This window comes from Carcharodon carcharias, chromosome 7, assembly GCF_017639515.1.
Source record: "Carcharodon carcharias isolate sCarCar2 chromosome 7, sCarCar2.pri, whole genome shotgun sequence".
Classification (NCBI taxonomy): Eukaryota; Metazoa; Chordata; class Chondrichthyes; order Lamniformes; family Lamnidae; genus Carcharodon; species Carcharodon carcharias.
This window is the reverse complement of record NC_054473.1, coordinates 45,023,022-45,041,705: the sequence shown is the minus strand read 5'-3', so window position 1 is coordinate 45,041,705 and position 18,684 is coordinate 45,023,022. Positions and strand designations below refer to the sequence as shown.

Here is an 18,684-nt window from a genome sequence, read left to right as displayed (position 1 = left end):
GGGAACAGTGTAAAGATACAAAAACAATTGAGGTCCATGTAAGCAATTTACAGTCAATGCAGTACAAGAAGATGAAATAAATAACAAACAGCAATGGGGTAAATGACCAATTAAACTCTTTTAGGATGCAGATAGAGGGATAAATATTGCCCAGGACACCAGGGCACAATTTTGCCCTTGCCGGGCAGGTGCGACAGGTAGGCCTGGGAGCGAAGTCAACCACCGCCCGCGCTTGGGCCCCAACATGCATTGCACTGGCTGGCCAATTAACGGCAGTGCTGAGTGGGGACGGGAGGAGCAGGAGCGCCGAAATGTGCGCATGTGCAGGGGTGTGCGCATTAAAAGCTCCCTGAGGCACAGAGCTGCCTCAGGGAGCTGAAGATTTTTTATCAATATAAATAAAGAACTTTAAAAGCTTTTATTTTTCTTTAATCATTGGATGAAATCTCATCCCGCCAGTGGATGGGGTTTTGGCAAAAATGCAAAAGCCGCTTGGCCTTATTGCCTGCCCGCCAACTGAACGGTTGGACGGGCAGCGAAAAATTCCAAACAATTAGTTGATTAAGGGCCTTAATAGGCTGCTTAATTGTCTGTGGGCGTGGTGCCAGCTCCCACGGGCCCCCGCCAACTGAAATATCATGCGAGTGCACAATGATGTCAGGACGCTTGCCTGACATCGTCGTGCGTCATTTTATGCTCGTAAGGGTCAGGCTCATGCCTGCCTGATGGGCGCAATATTCTGCCCCAGGAGATCTTCTCTGCTCTTTTCAAATAGTGTTGTGAGATATTTCACATCCACTGGAGACAGCAGATGGTAACCTTAGTTTAACAGCTCATTTGAAAGATGGCATCTTAGGCAGTATAGCATTCTATTGGTTCTGCACTGGAGTGTCAGCTTAGTTGAGGTGCTAAAGGCTCTTGAGACTTCAATCCACAAATTTCCCGCTCACATACATACATGAGTGCAACCATTAAGCCAAGGCTGACATCAGGTAACAGAATACAAGACCAGGCTGTCTCCAGTGATGATGCAGCCTATTGAAGAGTCTTCCTAGGGGTCATAAGCCCTGAGACTGAGGGAAATTTGGCTCTTAAAAGGCTGATGACATCACAATACATCTAAACGTCACTGGTGTACCTAGTCATCAGGTATGATCTTGATGCAGGACCCAGAATAGGTTTAAGGTTAGCAACCAGTGCGTAGGCAGAAGTAGCAAAAGAAACACTTGCTGTAAACATATATAGGCTCAGTAGTCATTCTGTGATATATAGTCCAGTATTCTAAAGTTAGAATGTTCCTTATTTTATGTTTCAGAGGATGTTTGGAGGTCAGTTTGCAAGGGGAAAGTTCCTTCTATGTGCCATTCCTTGAACCGTTGCCTCCTTAAGCAGATCTCTTTTGAGGCATCACAGAGGAGGTTGGTGTAGTCCATCAACTCTGGTGAGAGAGCTGATCTTCTCTTTTGTTGCCTTCTCCTGCATACTGCTGCTTTTATTCTGCATCCATGAAAGTACATATATGGGAATGCCATAGTGAACAAATGTCATTGACTTGAAGCTTGAGTTTTGTATTTGAGAGATCAATAATCTCATACTAAAACTACTGTGCCAAACTTATTCTGCAGGAATAGTTTACAAAGACCCATTTCAATTAAGTGATAAAATGAAAATTCAATTGGTCAAACATGTGAAATCCCGCAAGAATTTATTCAATCTAATTTCACAGAAAGCTGTGAAGGAGCTCTGAATCCAATGTGATGAGCTTTCAATGGTCCTTCTGAATCATTTTATTTCTTTTAACAGTGCCTTATCAATTGTCAATAGACTGATAAACTCAGCCACTAAGTGTCAAACAAAATTCAAAGGATTTGCTGTTGTTTCAAATGAATCCTATATTTTCGCAATATGCGAAGATTTTCAAGAAATCAAGATTTGAAGCATGCCAGCTTTTCTACAAAATAAGCAAAATATCATTGCACCCATTTTCTCTGCTCAAGATATCCAAGTATGGTGAACATTTCAAAAAGAAGGGACTCAAATGGAAATTAAAACAGAAAAGGTTGCAAATATAAAACAAGTCCTAAAATATCTGAGAAGCTAAATGCTTTGGTGTAGACATTCCTTCAGAGCTAGAATCTGGAAGATAAGAGAGCTTCTTAAAAGGGTCTTGCCAACATTTCAATTTCTGACAGAATTGATAATGTGTCTTCTTCAGGTGCTGACAAATTCTGGTGTTTTTAGTTCAGATTTCTAATATTTTTCTATTTATTTATTTTTGTAAGGTTCAAGTTGAGTTTTGGAAATATTTAAACTGATGAGTTAATTGATGAGGCTACGAAATAGAGATCAAGTCCAGTGGCATGGGTTATACCTAGATTGGTGCATTGCATGATATTAAACAATTCATCATTGTTTATATGGATACTGCATGCCTCAGTTCCAGTTTAATTTCACTACAGTCTGTTTTCTTGAGAATGTTTAATTTGACTTAAATTGATTCTACCAGTGACCTCTAGTGAGACACAATAACATCAGTCATAAACATTTCACAAAGCAGACTCCAACCGAGCTTGCTTGTTCAAAATTAAACTTTTCAGTCTTCGTAGGTTCAAATTTGAGAAAGATAAAATAGAAAATATTAGTCTATTAGTCCCGCTAAAATATTTGTAAAATGTCTTAAACATAAATGTCTTCATTTTAAAATGTTTATCCTTGATTTCAAATTCCTCCACTTCTTTGCCCCTCCCTATCACTGTAATTTCCTCCAGGCCCACAAACCTCTGAGATATCTGTGCTCCTCTAATTTTGGCCTATTGCGCATCCCCCATTTTAATTGGTCCACCATTGATGGCTATGCCTTCAGTTGCCTCTGCCCCAAGCTCTGGAAAACCCTCCCTACACATCTTTACCTCACTTTCCTCCTTTAATGCACTCCTTAAAACCTACTTGCTTAGCCAAGCTTTTCAATACTTTAGCATCTCATTATAAACCCTGCCCACCGGAATCATCTCCCCACACTGAATCATCCAGGCACTCATGCCAACATGTTTCCCAATTGTACATAAGCAACGTGCCCCTGGCGAGCTACAATTCGCTCAGGGTTTGTTTGCCTACCTTGCTTCGGTAACACTTGTGGTTATTAGTGCCAGGCTTCGCAGGCAGCACCACATCACTTTTAAGGGTGCTCACAGGAAGGTCTCTAAGGGGTGGCTTTTCAACGGCTGCATGGCTAAGTCTTGCTTGGGTAAGGAGGAGAAGTAGCCTCAGTCAAGGGCTGTACTGGGGAAGGGAGGTATCCCAGGGTGTGCGAGGGGGCCCATGTTGATCTGTGCAAGTGGCCTCAAGATTGTGAGGGCTGAGGAGGCAGTCTCCAGAGGAGATGAGGCAAGATGGAAACGTGAGGGTGTGTGTGAAAGAGTGAGTGTTGATGTCCCTTGAGCTAGCAGTGAATGAGAAACCAGTGAATGTGTGATGGCCAGTGAATGTGTGAGTATGTGAGTTTAGAGTGATATGGTGTTTGCCTTATCCTGGAGGCAAAGATGTGGTCATTTATCCTCTTTCTGCACTGGATGGCCAGCTTCGTGTACAGCATTGGCACTGACCACCTCTGCCACCACTTCCCAAGCCGGAGTGGTGAGATTGATGGGCCTCCTGCAGCCAGAGCAGAAGTAGAGGACATCATGGTGGGCCTCCAAGGCAGCCAGAAGGCATCCCAGCTATGCATCATTGAATTGGGGGCTGCACTCTTCTTGGCTTTTGGGGTCACCTCTTCACCAGAGCAGTGCTGGGCTGCAAACATTAAGAGGTGTACATATGGCACCATGCACGAGGTAACAGCGTGGTGGGCAAATAACAGGCCGCCCACCAGTGAGATGGCGTGTTTCCTGTAACTCTTTCGAGTACAAACACGTTTCCATCTGTTTCAGATGAAGTTACATTGTTTCATAGTTTGCCATTGTGAGATTTGAACTCTTGATCTTGGGGTTACAAACCCAGTACCATAACCACTTGGCTATTTAGGCCAAGCTAAATGGATGTAACTCTTTCGAGTACAAACCCGTTTCCATCTGTTCCTATTCAGATGAAGTTACATTGTTTCATAGTTTGCCATTGTGAGATTTGAACTCTTGATACTCTTTTGAGTAAACCTGTTTCCATCTGTTTCAGATGAAGTTATATTGTTTCATAGTTTGCCATTGTGAGATTTGAACTCTTGATCTTGGGGTTACAAGCCCAGTACCATAATCACTTGGCTTAATGAGGCAGGGGTGGGTCGATACAGCACAAAAAGCCATCACTGCAGCTGGCGGGAAAAACATCCTTTTTCCTGCCTACCACTGCACTTTGTGCAAATCTGGGACAATTCCGTCCATTATATAAGTTACTGTTGCGTTTAATATAAGAACATAATAAAACAAATATAAAAAATACAAGTCTGCTTATCCACTTTTTTCTTATTGACAATAAAGCTAAAGTGGAATGATCTTATAGCAATTATCCTTTTTAGTCCAACATTGAAAAGTTTGAAGTTAAGTTTATGTTGTCATCTGGCATTGCATTAAGCACAGTGATCAGCATTCTGCAATCGTGCATTGTCATAAAAATTGCTTCAAGAAGAATGGAGAGTGAGCACTGCACTGTCTTTTGGATGAAATGTTAAACTGAGGCTGTCTGTCTGCTCAAACGAATGTAAAAGATCCCAGAGCACTATTTCGAAGAAGAGCAGGGGAATTATTCCCGGCATTCTGGTCAATGTTTATCCTTCACTCAACATCACAAAAAAACAGATTATCTGGTCTTTATCAGATTGCTGCTTGTGGGAATTTGCCAAGTGCAAGTTGGCTTCCATATTTCCCAAGTTGCAACAGTGACTACACTTCAAAAATGCTTCATTGGCTGTAAAATGCTTTGAGATGTCTGGTGGCCTTGAAAAGTGTGGTATAAATGCAAATCATTTTTTCTGGTGAAAACCATTCTACCATTGAGTTAGATGATACCAATGCTGCCATATTTTTGTCAGAGCATGTTCAACTCTAAACCAGTACACTCAAGTTTCAGCCCTGTATGTACTGCTTAGGAAATGCTGAATAATGTTGCATAGTTGAAAGACTTTACAATCAGCAAAAAACTCCACTTTGGAATTATACAGAATTACATAAGATATATGGCACAGAACAGACCATTCTGTCTAACCAGTCTATGTCACTGTTTATGCTCTATCCTTCCTCATCTAATTCTATTAACATAACTCTTTCTTTCCTTCTCCCTCAAATGCTTATCTAGCTATCCCTTAAATGCATCTGTTCTATTTGCCTCAACTGCTCCCTGTGGTAGCAAGTTCCACATTCTCACCACTGTCTGGGTAAAAAAGTTTATTTTCAATTCCCTATTTGATTTCTTGGTAACCATCTAATAATGATGGCCTCTAGCTTTGTTCTTCCACACAAGTGGAAATAAATTCTCTGTATCTATTCTACCAAAGTATCTCATAATTTTAAAGACCTCTATGAGTTCACCCCTTAGCCCAGACTATTCATTCTTCTCCTGACAGGAGAATCTTGCAGTTCTGGTATCATCTTTGTAAAGCTGTTTTGCCTCACCTCCAGTACCTCCATATCTTTTTTAATAACACAATGATCAAAATTGTTAACAGGTCTCCAAATGCGGTCAAGCCTCAGTTCAATACAAGTTTAACATTACTTCTCTACTTTCAATTTTCTTCCTTTAGTGATAAATCAAAGTGCTTAGTTTGCATTTTTATGTTCTTATTAACCTGACAGTTGAAGTGAATTGTGCATTTGTACACCCAAATCCCTTTACTCCTTTATCCCATTTAACTTTTTACTTTCTAAATAATATGTGACCTGGTTATTTTTCATACCAAAATGTAATATCTCATACATATGTGTTGAAATTCATTTGCCAATTATATGTCGATTCTGCAAGTTTATTAAAGACTTCTTGTAATCTGCTGCAGTTCTTTTCAGGATTGACTGTCCTCCCCAATTTGGTGTCAATCGCAAATTTAGAAACGGTGGCTGGAATTTTACAACCCACCTGGGGTTCGGATGGCAGGCAGGAGTGGGGGGGGGGCATAAAATTGGGCACCATGCCAGTGGTGCCATTCCTGCTGCCTGTCCACCTGCTCCTACTGCAGTTTTATCAACAGCAGGGGAGATATTGGGTAGGCAGCACAGCAGTGGGTCAATTGAAGCCTTTAAGTAGTACCAGGTCAGATACACAATGACAGCAAGTTATTGTTCAAAAGCCTGTGAAAAGCTGTATGCTGTTCACCATAAAATCGAGGGTTTGTTACTTGCTAGAAATTGTCCTGAGGCAGAGTTTTTCACTGAGTGGGCAGGCGCGCACCCGACCTGCTCGAGCGTGAAATCACGCGTGATGACATTGGGCAAGTGCCCCAATGTCATCATGCACTCATGCAATATTTCGGTCAGCGGGCGCATGCTAAACTCGAAAGCCCGCCTGCTAGCAATTAAGACAGCAATTAAGCCCAATAATGGCACAATTAATAGAGATTTTTCATTGCCCATCCAACGCTATGGTTGGCGGGTGGGCGAATGGGCCAGGCGGCCTTTGCATTTTTCAGGAAACTTCATCTTCCATGATAATTAAAATTAAAATAAATTTCTGTGGACAGCATTCTCATTACCTTCATTTTCAGGTGGCTGATTATGAAGGTTGGACACTTTTTCCAGTTTCTGTGAACTTTATTTTAGGTTGTTTAGGTCTGCAGCTCCCTCAGGCGGTTCTCTGCCTTCAGAGAGCTTTTTATGAATGTTCGCCCGTACCTGTGCCAACTTCAATGCTTGCCCTCCTCCTGTCCCCACCCCAGCAGTGCTGAGCCTTTCAGCGCACTCTACACGCTGGCTGGCCGTTAAGTGGCCAGCCAGCGTGAAATCGCGGTCAGCGGTCCATTCCCCAGCCGCTCCTGGGCCCGTTGATCATGCCTGCACGCTGATCTAAAAATCTTTCTCCATTTTCATGTATCGTCTTCCCTTGAAAGATGCAACAGTCTCTGTGATGACCCCCTTCCTGTGCCAAAGAATTCTACATTCCAACAATTCTCCATGCAGGTAATATTTTCCTAATTACCCTCTTTACTGTTTGTAATAATTTTAAATTGATGGCCACACATCACTAATTTCTCAATCAGATGAAATAGTCTTTCCCTATTCATTCTTATCAAAATCAATAATTTTAAATAGCACTATTAAGTCTGCTCTTCGCTTTCTCGATGCAAGTAGAAATAGTTCAAATATCTCAGTTCTCTAATTCTAATTATTGTTTTTCATTGCTGGTATCATTCTGGTGAGCTTACATTGAACACTTTCTATATCTTTTAATGCCGCTTTTATAATGGGGTTTGCAAAGCTTCATGCTGTGGTTTAACTCCGGCCTAATCAATATTTGTGCAAATTCATTATCACCTCTTTCTTCTCATACTATATACACCTATTTATAAAGCCCAAAATTCCGGTACCCTTTTTAATGATGACTTGCAGTTGCACACTGAACAATTTCTCCTTAAACTCCTCTCACTTCCTCCACATAAAAGGTACCCGCATGAGCCCCAGTTATGCCTGTCTCTTTATGGGGTACGTGGAACATTCCTTGTTCCAGCCCTAATCCGGCCCCCTCCCACAACTCTTTCTCTGGTACATCGATGACACCTCCATCCCCCACCAGGATGGTCTGAGGGCTCTCCGCTTCTTCCTCAAACAGAGGCCGGAATAATCCCCATCCACCACTACTCTCCTCCGGCTGGCTGAACTTGGCCCTCAACCGTGTCCGGCCCATCTCCCGCGCATCCGCCCTCACACCTTCCTCTCCCTCCCAGAACCATGATAGGGTCCCCCTTGTCCTCACTTATCACCCCACCAGCCTCCGCATTCAAAGGATCATCCTCCACCATTTCCGCCAACTCCAGCTTGATGCCACCACCAAACACATCTTCCCTTCACCCACCCTGGCGGCATTCTGCAGGGATCGTTCCCTCCGGGACTCACTGGTCCACTCCTCCATCACCCCTTACACCTCAACCCCCTCCCACAGCACCTTCTCATACAACCGCAGAAGGTGCAACACCTGTCCCTTTACTTCCCCTCTCCTTACCGTCCAAGGGCCCAAACACTCCTTTCAAGTGAAGCAGCATTTCACTTGCACTTCCCTCAATTTAGTCTACTACATTCGTTGCTCCCAATGTGGTTTCCTCTACATTGGAGACTGGGTGACTGCTTTGCAGAACACCTTCGGTCTGTCCGCAAGCATGATCCAGATCTCCCTGTCACTTGCCATTTCAACACTCCACCCTGCTCTCCATGCCCACATGTCCGTCCTTGGCCTGCTGTGTTGTTCCGATGAAGCTCAACGCAAACTGGAGGAACAGCACCTCATCTTCCAACTAGGCACTTTACAGCCTTCCGGACTGAGTATTGAGTTCAACAATTTTAGATCATGAACTCTCTCCTTCACCCCCGCCCCGCTTTTTTTTCTCCAATAATTTATGTAGATTTTTCTTTTCTCACCTATTTCCATTATTTTTAAATGTATTTCCATCCATTGTTTTATCTCTACCTTTTAATCTATTTTGAACCCTTCCCTTCACCCCACCCCCACTAGGGCTATCTGTACCTTGCTTGTCCTGCTTTCTACCCTTAATTAGCACATTCCTTAGATAATATCACCACCTTCACCACCTCTTGGTCCTTTTGTCTATGACATCTTTTGGCTATCTCCACCTATCACTGGCCCTCTATCCAGCTCTACTTGTCCCACCACCGACCCCCCCCACTTAAACCAGCTTATATTTCACCTCTCTTCTATTTTTACTTAGTTCTGTTGAAAAGTCAGATGGACTCGAAACATTAAGTGTGTTCCTCTCCGCAGATGCTGCCAGACCTGCTGGGTTTTTCCAGGTATTTTTATTTTTGTTATGTAATTGTGTATCTGAACTAGTAGATCCCTCTGTCCATCCAAACCCTTCAGCATGCTTCCATAAAGTGTATCCTACCATTCATTTCTTTCTTTTCTCCTGGGAGCAGTTCTCCTCAGTATTGACTGTCCTCCCCAGTTTGGTGCAAATCGCAAATTTAGAAATGGTGGCCGGAATTTTACAGCCCACCCCGGGGGGCCATAAAATTTGGCGTCCTGCCAGTGGCACCAGTTTCGTTGCCTGTCCACCCATTTCTGCTGCAGTTTTACATTTCTTACTTTATATTTATTCACAATAAAGTACATCGGCTATTCCGCTAACCTATACCTTTCTGAAGTCTTTTACAGTTTTTCTTGATATTTACCAAATCATCGACTTTTGTGTCATCAGCAAATTTTGAAATTGTGTTCCCTCTATCCAGTCCAGATCTACTATACATACAGAGAACAAAAACAACCCAACATTGACTGCTGGGGTACATAATTTCCAACCCTTTCCCCAATACTCATTTAGCATATCTGTTTATTGTTCATCAACCAACTTTCTATCTGTATTTCCTATCTGTATTTCCTCTGGGTCATTTTATGAAAATTCCACGGGCAAGATTCTCCCGCCACACCCCCCCTCCCTCCCATTGGGGGCGAAGTTGAATTGCGGGCGCGCACAGGCGTGCTTCCGATTGGCGCCCCTGATCGGGGGCGCGGTGTCATTTTATGTGGGTGGGCCAATTAAGGCCCGCCCAGCGTGACGTCCGCACGGAAGCGCTATGTGCTACCTGTGTGGGCGGGGGAAATCCCTAAACCTGAGAGTGAGCTCTTTCGCGCATGCGCACGAAAGAGTGCACTCATCTCCCTGAGGCTAAGTGCTGCTTCACGGTGATCGGCTGTTCTGTCCAAAATATTAAAAATAGAGAAAAAAAAAATTCTGACATGTTCCCTCACGTGACACTGTCACATGAGTTGGGACATGTCCATAATTTTTCCAAAAACTTTAATAAGTTTTTTTAAAACCTACATGAAACCTCATCCCGCCCATGGATGAGGTTTCATGCTATTTCTAATTCCCGCCAGGGCTCCTGGCCTGCCTGCCAACCTTAAGGTTGGATGGGCAGGTCCATTAATTAGTTAAGCGACTTTGTCAATGGCTCAATTGGCCATTAACAGGTCGGTGGGCGTACAGCTGATTTTGCTGAGCTCCCACCTACCTGAAAATTTAAATGGGGGCGCGGTGACGTCGGGAGTTCTGCCCGATGTCACCGTGCATCATTTACATATTGGCGAGCAGGCCCCGACCCCGCTCGCTGACAGGAAAATCCTGCCCTATGTTCCCCAATATGTGTTAAATTAGCTAATCTCGAGGAGGGACAATGCTAGGATAATTCTGAGTGGCTTTAACATCTTGGATAGGAATGGGTAAAAAGACAGCCAGATGGTCCTACCCCTGATTGTTATCAGTGTTTCTGGAAAGTGAATGTCAGTGAGCACAATTTTTGGAGTCAACAGTCAATGCATTCAACAGTCAAATAGTCCACTGCATTCACTTGCTATCCTCACCTTAACCAAGATGCCAGAGGGGAGCTTCACTCTGAATTAATGATGTTGAACTTGGATGAAGTTTTGAACCTCGATTACTTCAACACTCTAGATCTAGTTTGCAAATTTCTGATTTGGATTAAATTAAAACAGAACAAACAAAGCTCAATCTATCCATAATGCTATTGATCTTTTGGATTTGAGCTTTTTTTGACTCTTAAGGCTAACAAAAACTTGCACTATTTTGTAGTTTTCTGTTCTTCACCAACAACTGCGTAGTTAACATATTAGCATTTCTTTTTCCTTATTTGTATGTGGAAATACATTTAAAAATTAAATTCAATTAACTATAAACAATTATTTGATCAAACTAAAGGAGACACATTCATTATATTGGAAAGGTTATAGTAAGATTAAGTGTTGGTCTCACTGTTACTTATGGGACCTTGTTGTATGCAAATTAGCTTCCATTTATGCCCACATTGCAACAGTGATTACAGTTTAAAATTACTTTAGTGATTGCAAACCACTTTTGGACATCCTACCAATGCCATTATATAATGTGGGAAAACCATTAGATAAATTTAAGTTCTTCATTCCCTCTTTACAGCAGCTGCTGCACTTTGCATTGTCTTGAAATCAAACCTTTTGATCCTTCAAAAGTTTGTAGGGAAGAACAAAGTGCTACAGGAAATTTTGTTTACTTCTGACAGTAATTTGAAAATACCAGTATGCTTCAAGCCACATCCGAGCACATTAAAGCACTAAGTTCCGCATCAAGCCTCAAAGGCGCACTATTTTCATCTTATAAAGTATTTTTGGCAATTTTTTCTTGTTTGTTTATAATCATGCAACAAGACATAAATCATGCTAATATCACTTTCACATGATGTCAATGTTACAAAAACAATGCATATTACAACTATTCTCCCCAAGCCAATGCATGTTTCGATCTGATAGCACTTTTAAAATCAATTATTGAGCTTTTAAACTAGCAAAGAAGTTTACAAAAAATTAACTATCACAGTAATTGCTCATTGCTGATTCAGGCATTTTAGTTTTGATATCAGCAAATTTTAATAAAGTAATAGGTTAATTAATGTTCTACAATATAAGTTTTACTAAGAAGAGCCATTGGTTCTCCAATAATCTCAGCAGATATTACAAGTAAAAGCCTTTTTGAAGAGAGAATGTTTTCATGACCTTAAACTAAGTAGTTCATACATTAGCTTTCAAGATATTCACCAACTTCAAAGAAAGCAAGGCACAGTCTCAAAAATTCAATAAAGACTCTGTGTTCCATTTTAAAAACCAATTTAGATGAATCCGATATAAAAGCAAAATACTGCGGATGCTGGAAATTTGAAATAAAAACAGAAAGAGCTGGAAATGCTCAGCAGGTTTGGCAGCATCTGTGGAGAGAGAAACAAAGTTAACCTTTCAAGTAGATTATAGCTCTTCTCAGAACCTCTCTGAACTTCTAAAGAACAGTTTTGAAGTTCTGAAGAATTTCAAAGGAACATCTTAAGTTCTGAAGAAAAGTCATATTCAACTCGAAACGTTAGATAAATCTGAATCTTGTCCGTAAGATAGTGTACTGCTCTGCCTCACCGATTTTGAATGCACAAACCATTTTACCCTACATTCTGTACATTATTTTAGTTAATGTAGCAACTTGATGGAAAAGCTTGTGTAAATAAAAATACCTTCTGTAATATGTAGGATACCAGGGTTTTCAGTCGCCTGGTTCCATGAGTCTTTGACTACAGACTTGTAGACCATCCTGTCATTCAGGTTCTGTTGTGGTCGGAAGTTGTTCCTCAAGTACTCCACTGATTTGACATGGTCTTGCTGTTCAGTGGTAAATATGGAATAAAAAGCATCCAGCTGCACAAAGCAATTAAACATGAAGAAATTAATGGTGGTTAGAGAATAAATCATTCATAATGGAATATCTAGGTTGTAAAATGCCAGGAAACCATGATACCAAAACTGATATGTTGTAGAGGAAGCAGAGTTACTCATAGAATTAATGCCAGTGATCTTATCTAGCCCTAGTTCCTATCCTGCCACACTATGAGAAAATTACAAACCTGAAGATCCAACAGTAGTTGTTGCCAATCTCATTATTAAAAGGATAACTGAAGAGTTCTAATTTAAAAATAGGAGGACAATATGTTTAATTTCACATAATATTGTAATAACACCGTGCTTTATATCAAAATTACTTTATTTATTTATTGGGATGAAACCAATGGTTGAGTTTTAAAAGACTGAACAACTGCATTTCAATGACTTAAAACAGCAGCTTCCCAGATAGCTGAATAGTAAATAGCTGTGCCCTGCAAATTCCAAAGCTGTTGTAATGGAGCCAGACTGTCTAGAAGAACCCATCAGAGACAATCACCTTAGAGGAACGTGAATGGCTCACCTCTTGAATCATTCACAAAGCATCCAGATAATAAGCTGTGTACCCAGCTGTGTGTGGAAGAAGCCATTAGGCACAAACACTTTGAACAATGAACCCTGGCTAAGAAAAGAACTCTTCCAACCATAATCTAATCCTGTCTAAACCATGGATCTGGAATCAACTTGCTACGTCCATGTTTGGATAACTGGTCAGTTGGCAAGAGGGAATCTTGTGATGAGCCAACAAACCCTCTTTTTTGTTTTAAGAAACTGCTTTTCTCCAGGATAGAGAACAGAAGAAGCAGCGAATAGAGGAAGAGGAAGATGAAGATGTAGAAGAAGGATCCTGAGTGGGCACTCCCTCTGTCTACATCTACCCTGCAAACTTGAGCCCTGCCTGTTTTTTGACCATCTGCATGCTGCAGACAGTCAGATAGTGTTTTTCAGAATCAGCCCAGCAGTTGCCAATTCAGAAGTGAATATATAAATCGTATGTCAACATCTTTAAATCGTCTCGACACAGAATCCAAAAAGATCATCAAGCCTAGTCTGAACCATCCAAGGCACCAATGTACTAAATCCGTATACAACTGACTATTTTTGGACTTTTAAACTACTTAATGTATCTTCCCACTTTGTAACTTATTTGTATGTGTATGTGAACTCTTGAATGCATGCATGTGTGAGAGGTAGAGCAGTTTTTTAGATTGGGTACTAAGTACAATAAATACTATTCTCCTTTCTTTAAAAACTTACAGAAAAACCTGTCTGTGTGTTTTTTTTTACAGTTATAGCATGTAAACAATTAAACACTCACCAAACTGGCAGGCGTAACCTTTTTTAAAAACCCTGTTGCAGTCAAATGTGGAGTGGGAAAAGAGGGGAGCCATTCTACTCCTTCTCACCTGATTGTACATGTGCACAGGTTCTTATCAAGAAATGATCTGTGAGAAACATGAGCTGACTTAGGCATTTTTGTTAAAATTATTTCTCCTTTACTGAGGGAGCAGAGTGCAATGCATATTATATCAGGTTTCAAGTGTATCAAAGAATGCTTTTGGGTGGCACTAATGCATTTTAGACATCCTTAAGCAAAGGTATAATATTATTATTATAAAACTAGCACTGCAATCCTTTTCAAAGCTCTCCAGATATGTTTGAGATGCATCAACTGTATTGGTGAAATACAAGGACATGTTTAAAAATAACATAAATTTAAGCTTCAATTCTTTCAGACATACACAAAACACAAAATAGAGTATGTGCTTAAATAGCCAGTTGTTAGAAGTTCACAGTTCACAAATGGACTCAGAACACAATGTGACAATGGTTCAATTTTATATGATACAAGTAAATTGCTCATAACATTGGCCATGATCAGTTCATGAATACAAGCTGCTTTCTTATGTAAGATGACGTTGGAATTGGGAGAGAAACTTGTGAAAATGTTTCATTATACCTATCTAGTGGTTAAAGCCAGTTAAAAAAGCAAAAGCTGAATGAAAATGTTGACATAGCAATTTACAATAGCAAACATTTAGACAAAAACTAGACCAAAATTTGCACCCTCAAGTCTACCTAATTGTAGTTAGAGAATTGCCATCAACAGCTACTCCTATCATTCCTGTACAGTTACTTCTGGTGTCTCCAAAGGATCTATCCTTGGGGAAAGTGCTAGAATCCATTATTAAGGAGGGATGGCAGGACATTTAAAATACAATCAGGCAGAGTCAACATGGTTTTGTGAAAGGGAAATCACATTTGATAAATTTATTAGAGCTTTTTGAGGATGTAACAAGCAGGCTGGATAAAAGGAAATCAGTAGATGCAGCGTATTTGGATTTCTAAAAGGCATTTGATAAGGTGCCACATAAAAGATTACTACACAAAAGCTCATGGGGCCGAATTTTCACCTCGACGTGTGGGTGCGCGCCTGACATGCACAAGCGTGAATCAGTGTACGGTGATGTTGGACGAGCATCCCAACGTAATTGTGCACTTGTGCAATATTTTGGTTGGCGGGTGCACGCCGGAGTCAGCAGTGTGCCTGTCGACAATTAAGAGGGCTGTTAAGCCCATTAATTGATCAATTAAATAGAATTTTTCCCTGCCCGTCCAACATTATGGTTGGCGGGCAGGTGACTAGGCCAAGCAGCTTTTTGATTTTTGAGGAAATCTCATCCAGGGGTGGGATGAGGTTTCCAATGTTAATTAAAAATAAAATAAAAAGTTTTCAGAACGCATTTGCAACATGTCCCTGCTCATGTGACAGATGTGGGCACAAGTTTTCCTTATTTTTTAAATCTTTATTTTTAATGTTATAAATCTTCAGCTCCCTGAGGCAGCTCTGTGCCTTCAAGGAGCTTTCTGTGAGTGTACCCCATGCATGCACTGACTTCCACGCTTGTCCTCCTCCACCCACTCACCTAAGTAGTGCTTCAGTGTTTCAGCGCATGATTCATGCTAGCTGACTGTTACTTGGCCAGCCAGCATGAAATCGCAGTTGGGGCGCGATTCTGAGCGGGAGACCGTTGCACAGCCGCTCCAGGGCCCACCTAACGAGGGGAAAATCCTCCCTATGGTGTTGAAGGTAATATATTAGCATGGATAAAGGATTGGATAACTAACAAGGAACAGAGGGTAGGAATAAATGTGTCATTTTGAGGTTGGGAAACAGTTACCAGTGGAGTGCCATTTGGATCAGTGCTGGGGCCTCAATTATTTATGATCTACGTTAGTGACATGACTGCAAAGTGGGTAAATATGAGGTTATCCACTTTGGCAGGAAGAATACAAAAACAAAATATTATTTAAATAGAGAGACTGCAGAACTCTGCGGTATAGAGGGATCTGGGTGTCCTTGTACATGAATCACAAAAAATTCGCATGCAGGTACAGCAAATAATTAGGAAGGCAAATGGAATGTTAGCTTTTATTGCAAGGGCGACAGAATATAAGGCTGCATTTGACCAAGTGTGGCTTGAAGTAGCCCTAGCAAAACTAGAGTCAACGGGAATCAGGGGAAAACACTCTGCTGGTTGAAGTCATAGCTACCACAAAAGAAGATGGTTGTCGTTGTTGGAGGTCAATCATCTCAGTTCCAGGACATCACTGCAGGAGTACCTCAGGGTAGTGTCTTAGACCCAACCATCTTCAGCTGTTTCATCAATGACCTTCCTTCCATCATAAGGTCAGAAATGGGGATGTTCGCTGGTGATCGCACAATGTTCAGCAACATTTGCAACTCCTTAGATACTGAAACTGTCCATGCCCAAATGCAGCAAGACCTGGACAATATCCAGGCTTGGGCTGACAAGTAGCAAATGACATTCGTACCACACAAGTGCCAGGCAATGACTATCTCCAACAAGAGAGAATCTAAGCATCTTCTCTAGGCATTCAATAGCATTACCATTGCTGAACCCTCCACTATCAACATCCTGGGAGTGACCATTGACCAGAAACCGAACTGGACTTGCCGTATAAATACTGTAGCTACAAGAGCAGGTCAGAGTCTAGGAATCCTGTAACAGATAACTCACCTCCTGACTCTCCAAAGCCTGTCTACCATCTAGAAGGCACAAATCAGGTGTGTGACGGAATACTCTCCACATGCCTTGATGAGTGCAGCTCCAATAACACTCAAGAAGCTTGACACTATCCAGGACAAAGTCAGTTGATTGGCACCACATCCACAAACATTCACTCCCTGCACCACCAACGCACAGTGGCAGCAGTGTGTACCATCTAAAAGATGTACTGCAGAAATTCACCAAGACTCCTTAGGTGGCACCTTCCAAATCCACGACTACTACCATCTAGCAGGACAAGGGCAGCAGATAGATGGGAACATCACCACCTTGAAGTTCCGCACCAAGCCACTCATCATCCTGACTTGTAAATATATTGCCGTTCCTTCACTGTCGCTGGGTCAAAATCCTGGAACTCCCTCCCAAACAGCACTGTGGGTGTACCAACATCACATGGACTGCAGTGGTTCAAGAAGGCAGCTCACCACCACATTCTCAAGGGCAATTAGGGATGGGCAACAAATGTTGGCCTAGATAGCGATGCCCACATCCTGTTAAATGAATAAAAAGGAAGCCCTCCAGAGCAGAAGGACCCTGCCACTGCACATAAGGAAGAGGTTGCCTCCATTTTGAGGTAGTCTCTCAGTACATTTAAAAGTTTTGAAATAAAAAATAGCCACAGCTGCCAGGTCACCAGCGTGGAGGGGGAACACCTACATAGAGCAACCTAAGGCCACCACTGTGGTCAAGTCGCTGGGAGGTGGGGAAGGGGAACCTCATTGTTACCCTGAGTGCTGGCTCTTTCGTCTGCTGCAGAAGGCCATCTCCAGACAGCTGTGTACAACACCATTTAGACCACAACTTGTATAGTACGTACAGTTCTGGTCACCAAACTACAGGAAATATGTGACAAGAACAATAATACCTGGAAAAACGGGATACAGTTAACGTTTCAAGTCCATACGGACTCGAAACGTTAACTGTATCCCTCTCTGCAGATGCTGTCAGACCTGCTGAGTTTTTCCAGGTATTTTGTTTTTGTTCTAGATTTCCAGCATCCGCAATATTTTGCTTTTATCTTAGTAGGAAATATATGATTGCACTTGGGAGGGTGCAGACAAGATTTTGGAGGATGTTGCCAGGACTGGAAAATACATAAAGATTGGATTGTTTGGGATTGTTTTCCTTGGAACAGAGGAGGTTGAGGGATGACTTAATTGAGGTATATAAAATTATCAGAGTCCCAGATAGAGGAAATAGGGATGATTTATTTACCTTAGCCGTGGGGTCAAAAATTGGAAGGCATGGATTTAAATTAATTGGTAAAGAAGTTTTGGAGGGGACATGGGGAATTATTTTTTCACTCAGAGGGTGGTAGGGAATGGAGCTCACTGCCTAAAACAGTGGTAAAGGCAGAAACTCTCACCACATTTGAAAAGTATTTGGATGTCGACTTGAAGAATCGTAATCTGTAGGGCTGCGCATCTAGAACAGGAAGGTGAGGTTAGGTTGGGTAGCTCCTCTGGCATGGACACAATGAGCCGAATGGCCTCCTTCTGTGTCACAAACTTTCTATGATTCTTAATGTCACAAATATCACTGCCTTCCTTAAAAGGAACAAAATGATCAATTCTGAAACCATGTATAAATAAATTAGCAAACAAACACATCTTTAGGATTTAGTTACTAGCAACAACTTAAAAATAGTTAACTTTATAGAACAGTAATTTTAGAGATATTTCTTTTGAGTCATCAATAATAATTTATCCTTGTGACAGAGCTGGTTGCTAAAGCTCACATTGAGAATGTCTGTGTGACTCAACATGACAGTGCTAATTAGTTAATATAAAATCAGCCCTTTCTTCACATTCCAGACATCTAGATGCAATGAGTACCATGTCGTGAAGGCTACTTAGAATTAGGAATATACTCTTGCATTAAAATTATACAACAGAGCAATGGCAAAAAAAAAATTATAACAATAAACATAACCTGTGCCAAAGAACATATGCCCGTTGCCACCTTCTATCTCAATTCCTCTCAGGACAAAATGGTTTGTTAAAGATGTTGAACACTGCTGACAATTCTAAATTCCTGCAACCATCATATTGCAAATGAACATCTGGCAAAAGATGTATAAGATTTATATCTAAGAAAGCAGTTTGGTTTATTGTATGATAAAATATGATGAAATCAGCTAACTGACCTTCTCAAGGGCAAAACTAAGCTTCAGACAAGCTTAAGTGCTAAATGTAAAAGT

The 18,684-nt window shown here is 41.4% G+C and overlaps 1 protein-coding gene across 1 annotated transcript in view; it reads right to left on the bottom strand.

Moving 5' to 3' along the window:
- The window catches only part of LOC121279750 (receptor-type tyrosine-protein phosphatase gamma-like), a 783,231-nt gene that overhangs the window by 255,299 nt on the left and 509,248 nt on the right, over positions 1–18,684 (bottom strand). Inside the window, exon 8 of the mRNA XM_041191026.1 lies at positions 12,192–12,372. Within this exon, the coding sequence (XP_041046960.1) occupies positions 12,192–12,372 (181 nt within the window). The remainder of the gene's footprint in view (positions 1–12,191; positions 12,373–18,684) is intronic.